The sequence below is a fragment of the Nelumbo nucifera genome, chromosome 1 (genome assembly GCF_055504915.1).
Source record: "Nelumbo nucifera cultivar China Antique chromosome 1, China Antique-T2T, whole genome shotgun sequence".
In the NCBI taxonomy this organism is placed as follows: domain Eukaryota; kingdom Viridiplantae; phylum Streptophyta; class Magnoliopsida; order Proteales; family Nelumbonaceae; genus Nelumbo; species Nelumbo nucifera.
The window spans coordinates 141,897,065-141,910,909 of NC_142649.1; the positions used below are offsets into that span (position 1 = coordinate 141,897,065).

The 13,845-nt window shown below is 42.7% G+C and overlaps 1 protein-coding gene and 1 non-coding gene across 3 annotated transcripts in view; one reads left to right on the forward strand and one right to left on the reverse strand.

Annotated features, from left to right (window-relative positions):
* Positions 1-876: 876 nt before the first annotated feature.
* LOC148803919 (uncharacterized) overlaps positions 877-13,845 on the reverse strand; it is a 30,959-nt gene continuing 17,990 nt past the window's right edge. The window contains exons 1-2 of one of the 2 annotated variants that reach the window (XR_016080293.1): positions 1,479-5,341; positions 877-998 (exon numbers count right to left, since the gene is read on the reverse strand). Coding sequence is in view for 1 of the 2 variants with exons in the window: in XM_088894511.1 (XP_088750637.1) it covers positions 2,577-3,593 (1,017 nt within the window). In the remaining variant the exon portion in view is untranslated. Of the gene's footprint in view, positions 999-1,314; positions 5,342-13,845 lie in introns of those variants that run through there. The other variant, XM_088894511.1, reaches the window with a different exon arrangement.
* On the forward strand, positions 4,132-4,238 carry LOC148803920 (small nucleolar RNA R71). Its single transcript, XR_016081622.1, has one exon. It is a non-coding gene; the product is annotated as a small nucleolar RNA R71 (small nucleolar RNA).

Sequence of the window (13,845 nt, forward strand, 5' to 3'; positions counted from 1 at the left end):
AATGGACCAATCTTTTCCGGCAGATGCTACGGTCTTTTCTAGAATTCTTTTGAGTTCCCTGTTAGCCAACTCCACTTAGCCACTAGTTTGAGGGTGATAAGGGGTAGCTAATTTATGTGTAATTCCATATTTCTGCATTAACCTCTCAAATTGGCTATTGCAGAAGTGAGTTCCCCTATCACTGATTATAGCTCGCGGAGTGCCAAATCGGGAGAGTAGCTTCTTTAGGAAGTGTACCACCCTTCTTGAGTCATTTGTGGGTAAAGCCATGGCTTCTACCCATTTGGATACATAGTCAACTGCAACAAGGATGTACTTATTCCCAAAAGAATTCAGGAAAGGTCCCTTGAAATCTATACCCCAAACATGAAAGATTTCACATATCAAAATATTGGAAAGGGGCATTTCATTCCGTCGGGAAATGTTTCCCAATCTTTGGCATTTGTCACATGTGGACACATACCTATGGGCATCTTTGAAAAGTGTGGGCCAATAAAAACCTGATTGCAAAACCTTGGCTGCAGTGCGACTAGCTCCAAAATGACCTCCTGCTTCTTTATCATTTCAAAATTGGAGTACCGACTCCATCTCCTCCACGAGGACACATCTCCTTATGATCTGATCTGCACACAATTTATACAAAAAGGGTTCCTCCCACAGATAGTATTTTACATCAGAAAGGAATTTCTTTTTCTGTTGATATGAAAGGTTAGGAGGAAGGACTTGCACAGCTAGATAATTAGCAAAATCAGCATACCATGGATATGAGTATTTTTGTATTGAGTACAGCTGCTCATCCGGAAATTCTTCTCAAATGTTGTTGGTTATCTCCTCTTTTGAGCTTACCTTGTCCAACTGGGAGAGATGGTCAGCAGCCAGGTTTGCAACACCCTTTATGTCTCTAATCTCAATGTCAAACTCTTGCAATAAAAGGATCCACCTGATCAGTCTTGGTTTTGAGTTTTGCTTGGTAAGCAAGTGCCTTAATGCCGAGTGATCTGTGTAGACAACAACCTTGGATAATATCAGATATGAACGAAACTTGTCAAGTGCAAATATTACTGCTAGCAGCTCCTTTTCTGTGGTGGTGTAATTGAGTTGGGGTCCAGTCAAGGTTCTACTAGCATAGTAAATTGGCTGAAAATGTTTGTTCATTCTTTGTCCTAAAACAGCTCCTATAGCAGAATCACTTGCATCACACATTAATTCAAATGGGAGAGTCCAATCTAGTGCTACCATGATAGGTGCATGGATCAATTTGTCTTTCAAGATGTTGAAAGCATGAAGGCATTCAGTTGAAAATTCAAAAGTCACTTCTTTCTAAAGCAAGGTAGATAATGGCTTGGCAATTTTTCAGAAATCCTTAATAAACCTCCTATAGAATCCGACATGTCCTAAGAAACTTCTCAAAGAGCGAACAGATGTTGGGGGTGGCAATTTTTCAATTGCCTCCACCTTGGCCTTGTCGACTTCTATACCTCTTTAAGAGATCTTGTGTCCAAGCACTATGCCTTCTTGCACCATAAAATGACATTTCTCCCAATTCAACACAAGATGTGTTTCTTTGCATCTAGTAAGCACCTGTTCCAGATTATTCAAACATGCATCAAACAAAGAGCCAAAAACTGAAAAATCATCCATAAAGATCTCAATAAATTTTTCAACCATATCAGAAAATATAGACATCATACATCGCTGAAAGGTTGCTGGGGCATTGCATAACCCAAAGGGCATCCTTCGGTATGCAAAGGTTCCATATGGGCAAGTAAAAGTGGTCTTTTCTTGATCTTCTGGTGCAATTGGTGTCTGGTTATACCCTGAATATCCATCCAAGAAACAATAATACTCATGCCCGGCTAGCCTCTCCAACATTTGGTCCATAAATGGGAGAGGGAAATGGTCCTTCCGGGTGGCTTCATTTAATTTTCTATAGTCAATACACACACGCCATCCGGTGACGGTTTTAGTAGGGATGAGTTCATTTTTCTCATTTGGAACAACAGTCATACCCCCTTTCTTGGGCACAACTTGCACAGGGCTTACCCAAGAACTATCAGAAATAGGATAAATGATCCCAGCATCTAACAACTTAATTATTTCAGCCTTTACCACTTCTTTCATGTTGGGGTTCAGGCGCCTTTGGGGCTGAACGGAAGGCTTGCTGTCCTCTTCCATCAAAATTCTGTGAGTGCAGATTGATGGATTAATGCCTTTGATATCTTTTACCTTCCAAGCTATAGCATTTTTGTGTTCCCGCAGCACTCTTAATAATTTTTCTCTTTGTAAGGGATTCAGTGCTATGGAAATTATCACGGGGAGATCTGATGGTTCCTCAAGGAAAGCATACTCTAAATGGGATGGTAATTGCTTCAGTTCAAGGGTGGGGGGTTCTTGGGGTGATGGCTTACCTGATGGTCCAGGAAATTTTCCTAAGTTCTCTAATTTAAGAAACCCCTTCCCATGAATTGAGGCTTATCATTCAGGTATGATATCATGAGGTTTATTTCTTCATTTTCTCCTTCTTGAAGTTCTCCCTGCTGGAGGCAGAGTTCAAGAGGATCAGTTATTCTACTAACCTAGAAGCATTCATCAATTGTCAACTCAATGGCATCAATCATAAAACAAGAATCGTCACTAGAGGGTGCATGTTTCATAGCATCAGACATTTTAAAAATTATCTCCTCATCTTGTATCCTAAGGCTGAGTTGTCCTTGTTGGACATCAATCATTGCTTTCCCGGTAGCTAGGAAAGGTCTCCCTAGGATAAGCGGGACCTCCACATCTTCTTGCATGTCTAACACAATGAACTCAACCGGAAAAATGAATTTGTCAACTTTAGCTGACACATCTTCTATGATCCCCCTAGGATGTCTAATGGATCTATCAGCCAATTGTAATGCCACTCTAGTGGGTTGGGGTTCATTCAACCCCAGTTTCATGAAGATAGAATATGGCATTAAATTGATGCTAGCTCCCAGGTCACATAAAGCTTTTTCAATTTTTAAATTGCCAATGGTACAAGGAATAGTGAAACTCCCTGGATCTTTGAGTTTCTGAGGCAGCTTGTTCAGAAGGATAGCAGAACATTCCTCATTTAAAGCAACTGTAGCCACATCTCCCAGTTTCCCTTTGTTTGCCAATAATTCCTTCAAAAACCTTGCATAGTGTGGCATCTGGGCTAAAGCATCAGCAAAAGGAATATTAATATGTAAACTTTTAAATATTTCAAGAAACTTACCAAATTCCTTCTCCAATTTCTGTTGCTTCAGCCTGTTAGGGAATGGAACTTGTGGCTGCTGGTGCATCCCTTGTTGTGCTTCTGGTTGTTCCGTCTTCTGTTGTCCGGTCCCAAGGCTTGTTTCTGCCTTGGGTTCAACCCAATTCTTCTTTTCTACCTCGGGCAACTCTTTTCCACTCCTTAAGGTAATAGCTTGCACCTGCTCTCGTGGATTCACTTCAGTGTTGCTTGGAAGAGTTCCCGGCAGTCTGGAAGAGATTAATTGTGCCAATTGCCCCACTTGGTTTTCCAGGTTTTTGATTGAGGCTTCCTGGTTCTGGAACCTGGTTTCTGCACCTGCTATAAATTTTGTCATCAGTTCCTCCAAATTGGACTTTGGTTTAGGCTGATGATAAGTCTAGTGGAACGGCTTGGAAGTATGCTGATTTGGCCAGGACTGGTTTGAATGTCCCCTCCATCTTGGATGAAAAGTATGGTGACTCTGGTAACCTTGCTGTCTTGACGAATTTCTGACATAGTCAACTTGTTCAGTAGATGGCCTGAACTGATTGCCAACTTGGCAGTCAGTACTGATGTGGCCTCCCCCACACAATTCACAATTAAGAGGCTGCACATGCATGGTAGCTATCTGCATTTCATCTATTTTCTTACCGAGTGCTCCTATTTGTGTAGATAGTGCCGTATAAGTATCAACATTATGCAAGCCTTGCTGCTTCCTAGTTTGAGTTCTTTCAGAATGCCATTGATAGTTGTTGGCTGCCATTTCCTCAATAAGTGCATGAGCAACCTCAGGAGTTTTATTATTTATGGACTCTCCGGCTGCAACATCTAATATGGTCTTATTTGAGTCAGTAAGACCATTATAGAAAGTCTGCACTTGCAGCCAAATGGGGAGGCCATGGTGAGGAACTCTCCTTAATAGCTCCTTGTATCATTCCCATGACTCATATAAAGATTCCCCCTCTTGCTGGAAAAAAGTAGTGATGTCATTCCTCATTTTAGCAGTTTTAGAAGGGGGAAAATATTTAGAGAGAAAACGGCTGGCCATTTCATCCCACGTAGCTATTGATCCTGCCGGTAATGAATTCAGCCATGCTTTGGCTTTATCCTTCAAAGAAAATGGGAATAACCTCAACCTAATGGCATCATCACTTACCCCATTGTGTTTGAAGGTATCACAAATTTCTAAAAAGTTAGAAATGTGTGCATTGGGATCTTCGTGGGCCAATCCACAGAATTGCATCGTGTTTTGAATCATTTGTATGATGGCAGGTTTGATCTCAAAGTTGTTAGCAGCAATATTGGGCCTGATAATGCTGGAGGCAGCTCTAGTGAGAGTGGGTTTGGCATAGTCCATCATTGTCCTCTGCTCAACCATTTCTTGAGCTTCTCGAGCTTCTTGTGCTTCTTGTCTGACTTGCCTAGCAGCTCTCAAACGGACATGGAGAGTCCATTCAATCTCCGGGTCGTAAAGGATCTCTTCCAGTTTAGGTCTGCTTGTCATAAACTGTTAAGGTCAAAGCAATAAAAAGGGCAATATTCACAAAAGAAAATAAATAACCAATCCTATCACAACTGAAAATGTAAAGTGAATTATTGGAATACAAAAACCTACATCCTATCATGAATAAATGAAGCCGATTATAGTAAAAGCAGATTTAAACCAACATCTTATTCAAGGTTCCTTTGTCTACATCCATCGATTACAACATCTGAATTCAGATCCAATTTAGTTGAGTTCAGATCTGAAAATCTTTGGTATTGTTAGTCCAGAGAAATTAACAAATAATAATTCAAATCTGAGCTGTATATCTCATACACACTCATTGGTATACACTGCAATATACATCCATTAAGGTTGGAATCAAATCTATGATGCTTTAGGGCTGATATCAGATCTGATCTGAAAAATATATTAAGAGGACCTGAAATAAACTAAAACCAGTCCTGAGTTAGGCTTGGTTTAAGGATTTTAAGCTCTACAATTGAAAACCAAACCTGTATAGCTTATGCATATCAAACACTTGCTAAGACCTGAAAATCGGGTCTGCAATGTTTGGTATTGTTAATTGCTGCAATTCAGATCTGATGTTAGCAGTTTTACAGAACAAAACTCAGTCCAAAGATATTTCAGATCAGATCTCTAATGCGTATCCCCAAAAGGATGTGGGTAATTCTGAGCGTACGAGAAGTGACCGGACCATGTCTAATAAGGTCCTATTTCTCCTCTCTGAAACACCGTTGAGTTGAGGTGTAGTAGGAGGAGCTAGTTGTGACACTATCCCATTGGCCTTTAAGTAGTCCCTGAATTCGTCAGAGAGATACTCGCCACCTCGATCTGATCGAAGGGCCTTAATTTCTCTCCCTAACTGTTTCTCGACTTCCTGTCTGAACTCTTTGAACTTTTCAAATGATTCAGACTTATGTCTCATTAGGTACACATAACCATATCGTGAAAAATCATCAGTAAAGGTGATGAAGTACACGTGTTGATTCCGTGTCCTAACACTCAGGGGACCACATACATTAGTATGTATTAGGTCAAGTGTGCCTGCACATCTTTCAGGCTTACCGTCAAATGGCCGCTTAGTCATCTTACCTTGGAGGCAAGGTTCACAAGTGGGAAGATTTTCTACGGTTAGAAAATCCAAAGGACCATCCTTTACCAGTCTTGTGATTCGGTCGACACCGATGTGGCCAAGTCGGTAATGCCAGAGGCATGTGAGATTTACTGTATCACGAGTCCTTTTCTTGGGATTTTCGACCGACGTAGTTTCGGTTAAGTTAGTTTCCAAAGAAGGATGCAGAACATAGAGACCGTTCTCTAGCTCCCCGCATGCGATGAATTTATTATTCCGTTTAACAGTAATCATATTACTAAAGTAAACAGTATATCCATCAGCACACAATTTTGAAACAGAAATTAAATTCCTTCTCAAGTTCTGTACATAAAGACAATCTTTAAGTACAATGACTCCTTCTTTAAAAACTAATTCTACGGTTCCTATTGCCGCAGCTGCAACACTTGCAGTTGTTCCCAAGAACAGTGTCACTTCACCTTCACTCAACCTTCTGCTAACTTTGAACCCCTGCAGTGAGTTACACGCATGAGTTGAAGCCCCGGAGTCAACACACCAGGACACAGAATTAACTAACATATTAGTTTCTATGACACAAGTTTCGATATTACCTTTCTTAGATTCCAGGTAGGTAGGACAGTTCCTCTTCCAGTGGCCGGTCTGCTTACAAAAGTGACAGACATCAGATGCCTTGTTCTTCTTCTGCTTCTTGGGTTTGGTAGTCTTCTTCTGAGGCTTCTTTGCCTTTCTCTTTCTCTTGCCCGATTTGTTAGCTTCAGCAAGCATAACCACAGGCTCATCCTTCTTGAGTAAATCCTCGGCCCTCTGCAACATATTGCTGAGTTCCTGGACGCTGACATTCAGCTTATTCATATTGTAGTTCATAGTGAACGCATTGAAGGAAGAGGGCAAAGAATTTAGGATGGCATCCACTTGCGTGCCAAGATCAAGCCCGGATCCAAGAGCTTCAAGTTCGTTGATGTATCCCATCATCCGAAGACAATGGTCATGAACTTTCTGCCCTTTGGTCATCTGCGCGGTCATGAACAATTTCAGGACCTTCTGTCGAGTAGAACGGTTCTGCTCCTCATACATTGTCCTTATACTGTCCAATATGTCCTTGGCAAGTTCGATCTGATCGAACTGCCTCTGTATTGAGTTGTCTAATGAGGCAATGACAAAGCAGCGGGCTAGGGAGTTCTTATCCTCCCAATCTTGGTAGTCCCTCCTACGGGCCTCAGAAGCCCTATCACCCGGACGTTCCGGGGTAGGATTTTTCACTACCTTGTCTAACTTTTCAGAAGTTAGGACCAGCATAAGATTTCTGTACCAGTCGGCATAGTTTGGGCCCTTAAGCTTGTTATCGTCTAGAAGCTTTGCAAATTGACCGTTTGCCATTTCTGATAAAACAGCAAAATCATTAGTCCACAACCTTAGTTTGATTCATGTTTACCTACATAGATATGGCTTTTAATCTATGTTCCATTCCCATTTGTTCATCTCTGAGATTTCCCTCCTATCTCAGTGACGGAGACGACGAAATGTCTCTGGAAATGTGGGAAGTCACATGGGGTGCGTGAAGCCAACTGTTTCAGCTGCATAACCCCACCACCTTTCTGTGACGGATCATATCCACTCATCAAATGAGTTTCCCTTTGGCCTCTGTCAGACAAGGTTCAGAGCCGTTTTCAGGTAAACCCTTCTGTCAGTGAGTGCACACCCATCATATTCAGGTTACGCCAAGGTACCGTGAGAGAGTTCCCATTTTCTGGTGAAGCCCCTCCCACATCGGTCTATGACGCCCCTATCATCTTATGAAACACTCTAGCAGATCCAACAGCTAATGGATAGCCCAATTTTATGGTGCGTTTCCTCATTACTGATGGACCCATCATTGTGCTAATGACGGAAGGCCTTTAGAGAGTCCATCATATGGATCTCCCTATCACTTGCATTCATATTTGCTGGAGGGAACAAAATCACGGCCTAGTTCTAATTTAGGTCAAACCAAAGTGGCTCCCACTGACTTTAATAAAGTCAGATTTCTGGTGGGCCTTAATCGGCTAGGGGTTCCGTACGCATCCCTTTTCAGGGTTGTGGGGCCCACCAGGCAAAGAGGGGGGTCATCCAATGACCTTCAGGGACACCATGGCAATGATGTGCATTCAGCCATGGTGTGCGCAAGAGCCACTAACGAGTCATCACGGGCCAAGTACTTATGGCCCATGGTCGCAGCACATCAAACATCCAAACATCACATGTAAAGGAGGAATTGATCCAATCAATTAATTGCTGTAAAGCCCATTCAACGGCCCATTTAAAAACCAAGTCATTAACGATTAATGTCCACTAGGTGTATGGGCTGAATCGCAGATAGCAGTTCGGCCCATACAGCTTATCTCACAATAATGGGCTTTTGCAGTTTTAACCCTTTAAAACTGGGCTTTACAGGTGGGCCGAATTAATCCCTGTAATTGAACATCAGATTTGGAACAAAAGTGTGAGACAATTGGACTGAGAACAGCCCCTTTCGAAACCCAGATTCGGTCCAAACAGTTTTGGTCCAATCTAGTCCGAAATGGTCCAAAACTGATTTTCAATTCAAGAATTAATTATTGAATGATCTGAAATTAATAGTTTTGATTTCTAGCAAACACAAAACAATTATGGACTGTTCGCACCACCTGCAAAACAGAGGTTAATCACAAGGGTTGCAGTTTCATAAACTGCAAATCGCAGAAAACGATTTCTCCATCTGCAAATCTCCAGCGCCGCCATCTTCTTCCATCTTCTTTAATCAAGAAAAATAACAGAAATCCTATTTCTATTAATTACATTCTTGATCAAATCCTATACATTCAGTCTAAAAATAAAAAAAATTATTTACAGACCGAATTGAATGAAATAAATAAATAGAAAAGAAAAAGGGTGCGCAGACCATCTGCGCTAAAACTGCACTGCGATCTCCAGGTTTGAACGGTCCATTAAATCAAAATAAATAAAGAACAATTCCAAATAAATTTTGGATTTAATAGAAATTAATTTCAGATCAATCGCCCTTAACAAGAAATAGTTTCTTGAAAAAAAAGAAAACAATCTGCGCAAATCTTGAAAGAACACCTTCTATCCATCTGCGCAGGGTCAGATCTGATTTTCTTTTGGTTCAAGATTCGAACCTGTGGCTCTGATACCACTGAAAGAATGGTAGGATCCATCTAATGGACGCCATAAAGGTTGCGGAATGGGTGGGGCGAATTTCAAAAATTTCCTACCTTCTCCCAACTGGGAATCATATTCCCTGAATTTAGAATACAATATTCAAGGATCTACTTGAACCCTAATCAAACCAGATCTGTACCAAAAGATAAATGGGAGGATTATACCTGATCCGGAGAAGCAGTATCTCCCAAAGTTGGTGTTCACGCCCAAAGAATGCTCCAAGATCTGTCCCTGCTGAAGATGACACAGCTGTGGATGGAACAGAACCAGCAGGGTGCGTCCTACACACTGGATCCTTCACAAGAACCCCCTGGATGTACTAAACACTGAATTCTTTCAGTCTTTCTTGCAAGACTGATGTCAAGAACTGGTTTCTTGACTTTCTTTTCTGCAAAGATCAAATCTTGCAACAATGCAGATGGCGGCGGCAGGAGGAGATTTCCAGAAACGAAAAGGCTGAACTGTTTTCTTTTCTGGAGAGAATGAGATCTAATCTCAATTCGCAGGAACCTTTCTTGCTTACCAGAACCTCTTGGATCGAAATCTGATTTCCCTGTCTTGGTTCATTCGAAAATCTCCTCCCTTTTCTTCTTGATTAAGAAATCTCCTAATTAGGAGTTATCCCAATCCAAATCAGTATTTGGATAGGGGATAATCTTAATCCCTTTCCCAGATGGAGTTAGCTTACTCCTGATCTTATCAGGAGGTTACCAGATTCAAATCTGATTTGAATTTGGTCTCTAAGAGTGGATAAGGCTAAGAGCCCAATCCTTTTTGCTAACTTCAATCTCAAATTCGCCCCATTGATGGGTGATCATATCAGCCCACTTCGAAATGGGCTTTTGGCCCATTAAGTATTCAGTGTTTAATTAGTTTCCAATCTGCTGCCCAGTTGGGCTTCTTTGTATGGCGTGGGACCCAAGCATTGATCTACACACCAGCCACATGGGTTCGGCCCAGCCTTTAATACAAGGCCCAGCCAAATTCACTGAAAATCTCAATGAACCCCTTGAGTCCATCGTATGAACCCTATGGGCCCAACACTTACATTAAGTGGTCCCTGGGCCAAGCCATCTTATAAAAACCCAGGGACTGTGGGCAGGTGCAAGATTAGCCCATCAGGTATTATCCTAAATGGTCTTACACTTAACCTCTCAGCCCCTAATGATCAAGCACTGCCCGACAAGAGAGGACCTCTCCCCCGGCTGCAAGGAACAGTGCCGCACTCTCCTCTCACATGGATCCCGGGAATTAAAACCATTTGCAAACATTTTGAAACCGTACATATATATGTAAATATATTAATTTTGCAAAAACAAAATTCCAACGATTGAAATCAACTGCCGGCAGTTTGGTTTCCATCAGAGAGAGTGCATTCCCGATCATTACCCTTTGTCCGACAAAGTGGCCGATTCTGTCACTATGACCACCCACTCAGATGAATTCTCAAACTGCCCCAACATACCCAGGTTTTGATCCCCACTAAGGATCTCACTGATTGGCATATCAAAGGCAGCCGGATCCAGCACCTAGTGAAGTGTCATAATCGAGTCTAGGGGTCAGGTGTAACTTTCCAGTTTTGCCCATCTATCTCCAAGGTCCAGGGCAAGACTGGAAATCTGGTCCGGTTCAAGGATTCAAGTAATCCCATGCTGTATGTGCCTCGGGTCTTACCCTGATGGCTGAGACAGGCCATCCCAACACTTGGTGGCACACCAGTATCAGCCTTGGCAGGATAAATCTCCCCAGACTTATCCAACGGCTGTGAACATTTAAAACTAACATGAGTCTCTACAAATGTCCAGTTTTAGGGTTTTACACAGAATTAAACCAAACAACATGAATCAAACATGCACTTTATTTATTTCCACTAAATAACAAAAGTACATCAAAATGATTGAAGCTAAGGGCATACAAAACTGTCTAACAGCTCCCACTTGCACTTAGGTCCAATCTGGTACAAGCCGGAGTCCCATACTTTCCACGTGTTTCTCAAACACCTTCTGTGTCAGTGGCTTGGTCAATGGGTCTGCCACATTATCCGCTGATGCTACCTTTTGAATTAGGACGTCCCCTCTACCAACGATCTCCCGCAGTACATGGTACTTCCTCTCGATGTGCTTTGACTTCGAGTGGGCCCGAGGCTCTTTAGCCTAGGCGATCGCTCCATTGTTGTCACACAACAACGGGATGGGTGATGTGCTGGATGGAATCGCTCCCAAGTCGTGTATGAATTTCTTCATCCACACGGCTTCCTTGGCAGCTTCACTTGCGGCAATGTACTCGGCCTCGGTTGTGGAGTCTGCAGTGGACCCCTGTTTGCTGCTTTTCCAGCAAACAGCACACGATCCTATCGTGAAAACATACCCAGATGTAGACTTTCTATCATCTGGATCTGACTGGAAATCGGCATCGGTATACCCTAGAACTTGCAGTGAACTACCATCGAATACCAGACAAAACTCTTTCATCCTTCGAAGGTATTTGAGTATGTTCTTCACAGCAGTCCAATGCTCCTGTCCTGGGTTTGCCTGGAATCTGCTTACCACACTCACCGCCTGAGCTATGTCCGGGCGAGTGCACAACATGGCATACATGATGCTCCCCACAGCTGAGGCATAGGGAACGTCTCTCATGCTCTCAATCTCCTCAGAAGTCTTGGGAGACGTCTTCTTGGAGAGAGTGACTCCGTGCCTGAAAGGAACGTTTCCTTTCTTGGAGTTTTCCATGCTGTATCTTTTGACAATTTTGTCAATGTAAGCAGCCTGGGATAATCCAATTATCCTCTTCGATCTATCTCTATAGAGTCGAAGACCCAGTATGTATGAAGCTTCTCCAAGATCGTTCATGGAGAACTGCTGTGATAGCCATACCTTGACCGAAGTCAACATTCCTACATCATTCCCAATGAGTAGGATATCGTCCACATACAAGACTAAAAAGGTGATCTTATCCCCACTGGATTTCCTGTAAACACAGGGCTCATCCGGATTCTGCTCAAAGTCAAACGTTTTGACTGCAGAATCAAAACGGATGTTCCAACTCCTAGAAGCCTGCTTAAGTCCATATATGGATCTATTAAGTTTACATACCATGTGTTCCTGACCAGCAGCAATGAAGCCTTGCGGCTGCTGCATGTAGATATCTTCACTAAGATCTCCATTCAGGAACGCTGTTTTGACATCCATTTGCCAAATCTCGTAATCATGGTACGCTGCTACAGCTAGCAGGATCCTAATGGATTTAAGCATGGCCACCGGTGAAAAGGTTTCCTCATAGTCGATGCCTTCTTTCTGAGTATACCCTTTCGCCACCAAACGAGCTTTAAAGGTCTCAATCCTGCCATCGGGGCCCTTCTTCCTCTTGTAGATCCATTTGCAACCAATTGCTTTTACCCCGGAGGGCGGATCCACTAGAGTCCAGACTCCATTGGTCTCCATTGAGTCCATCTCGGCTCTCATGGCCTCCACCCACTTCTGGGAGTCTATGTCTAACATAGCTTCCACGTAAGACACGGGATCCTCTTCACTAGTCAAGGCTTCCACCAGGTAACTATCCTGGTCATAACCATATCGGACTGGTGGTCTGGATACCCGGGTGGACCTTCTAGGTTGGTCATTACCTGGAACTTGTGGGTCATCTCCCACTGCTCCTGAGCTCTCCTCATCAAGAACTATTTCCTGACGATGGGTGTCCAGGATGTAATCGGATTCTAAGAATCGGGCGTTTCGACTGCAGAACACTTTCTGCTCACTTGGGTCATAGAATAGATAACCCACCGAATCCTTTGGGTAGCCTATAAAGAGGCAACGGCTGGTTTTAGATTCCAACTTGTCCGCACTTGTTCTTTTAACGTGTGCAGGACAACCCCAAATCTTCAAGTGTCTCACACTTGGCTTCCTTCTGGTCCAAAGCTCATATGGAGTTTTCGGAACTGATTTGGTTGGAACCCTATTCAGCACGTAGATAGCAGTCTCTAATGCGTATCCCCAAAAGGATGTGGGTAATTCTGAGCGTACGAGAAGTGACCGGACCATGTCTAATAAGGTCCTATTTTTCCTCTCTGAAACACCGTTGAGTTGAGGTGTAGCAGGAGGAGCTAGTTGTGACACTATCCCATTGGCCTTTAAGTAGTCCCTGAATTCGTCAGAGAGATACTCGCCACCTCGATCTGATCGAAGGGCCTTAATTTCTCTCCCTAACTGTTTCTCGACTTCCTGTCTGAACTCTTTGAACTTTTCAAATGATTCAGACTTATGTCTCATTAGGTACACATAACCATATCGTGAAAAATCATCAGTAAAGGTGATGAAGTACACGTGTTGATTCCGTGTCCTAACACTCAGGGGACCACATACATTAGTATGTATTAGGTCAAGTGTGCCTGCACATCTTTCAGGCTTACCGTCAAATGGCCGCTTAGTCATCTTACCTTGGAGGCAAGGTTCACAAGTGGGAAGATTTTCTACGGTTAGAAAATCCAAAGGACCATCCTTTACCAGTCTTGTGATTCGGTCGACACCGATGTGGCCAAGTCGGTAATGCCAGAGGCATGTGAGATTTACTGTATCACGAGTCCTTTTCTTGGGATTTTCGACCGACGTAGTTTCGGTTAAGTTAGTTTCCAAAGAAGGATGCAGAACATAGAGACCGTTCTCTAGCTCCCCGCATGCGATGAATTTATTATTCCGTTTAACAGTAATCATATTACTAAAGTAAACAGTATATCCATCAGCACACAATTTTGAAACAGAAATTAAATTCCTTCTCAAGTTCTGTACATAAAGACAATCTTTAAGTACAATGACT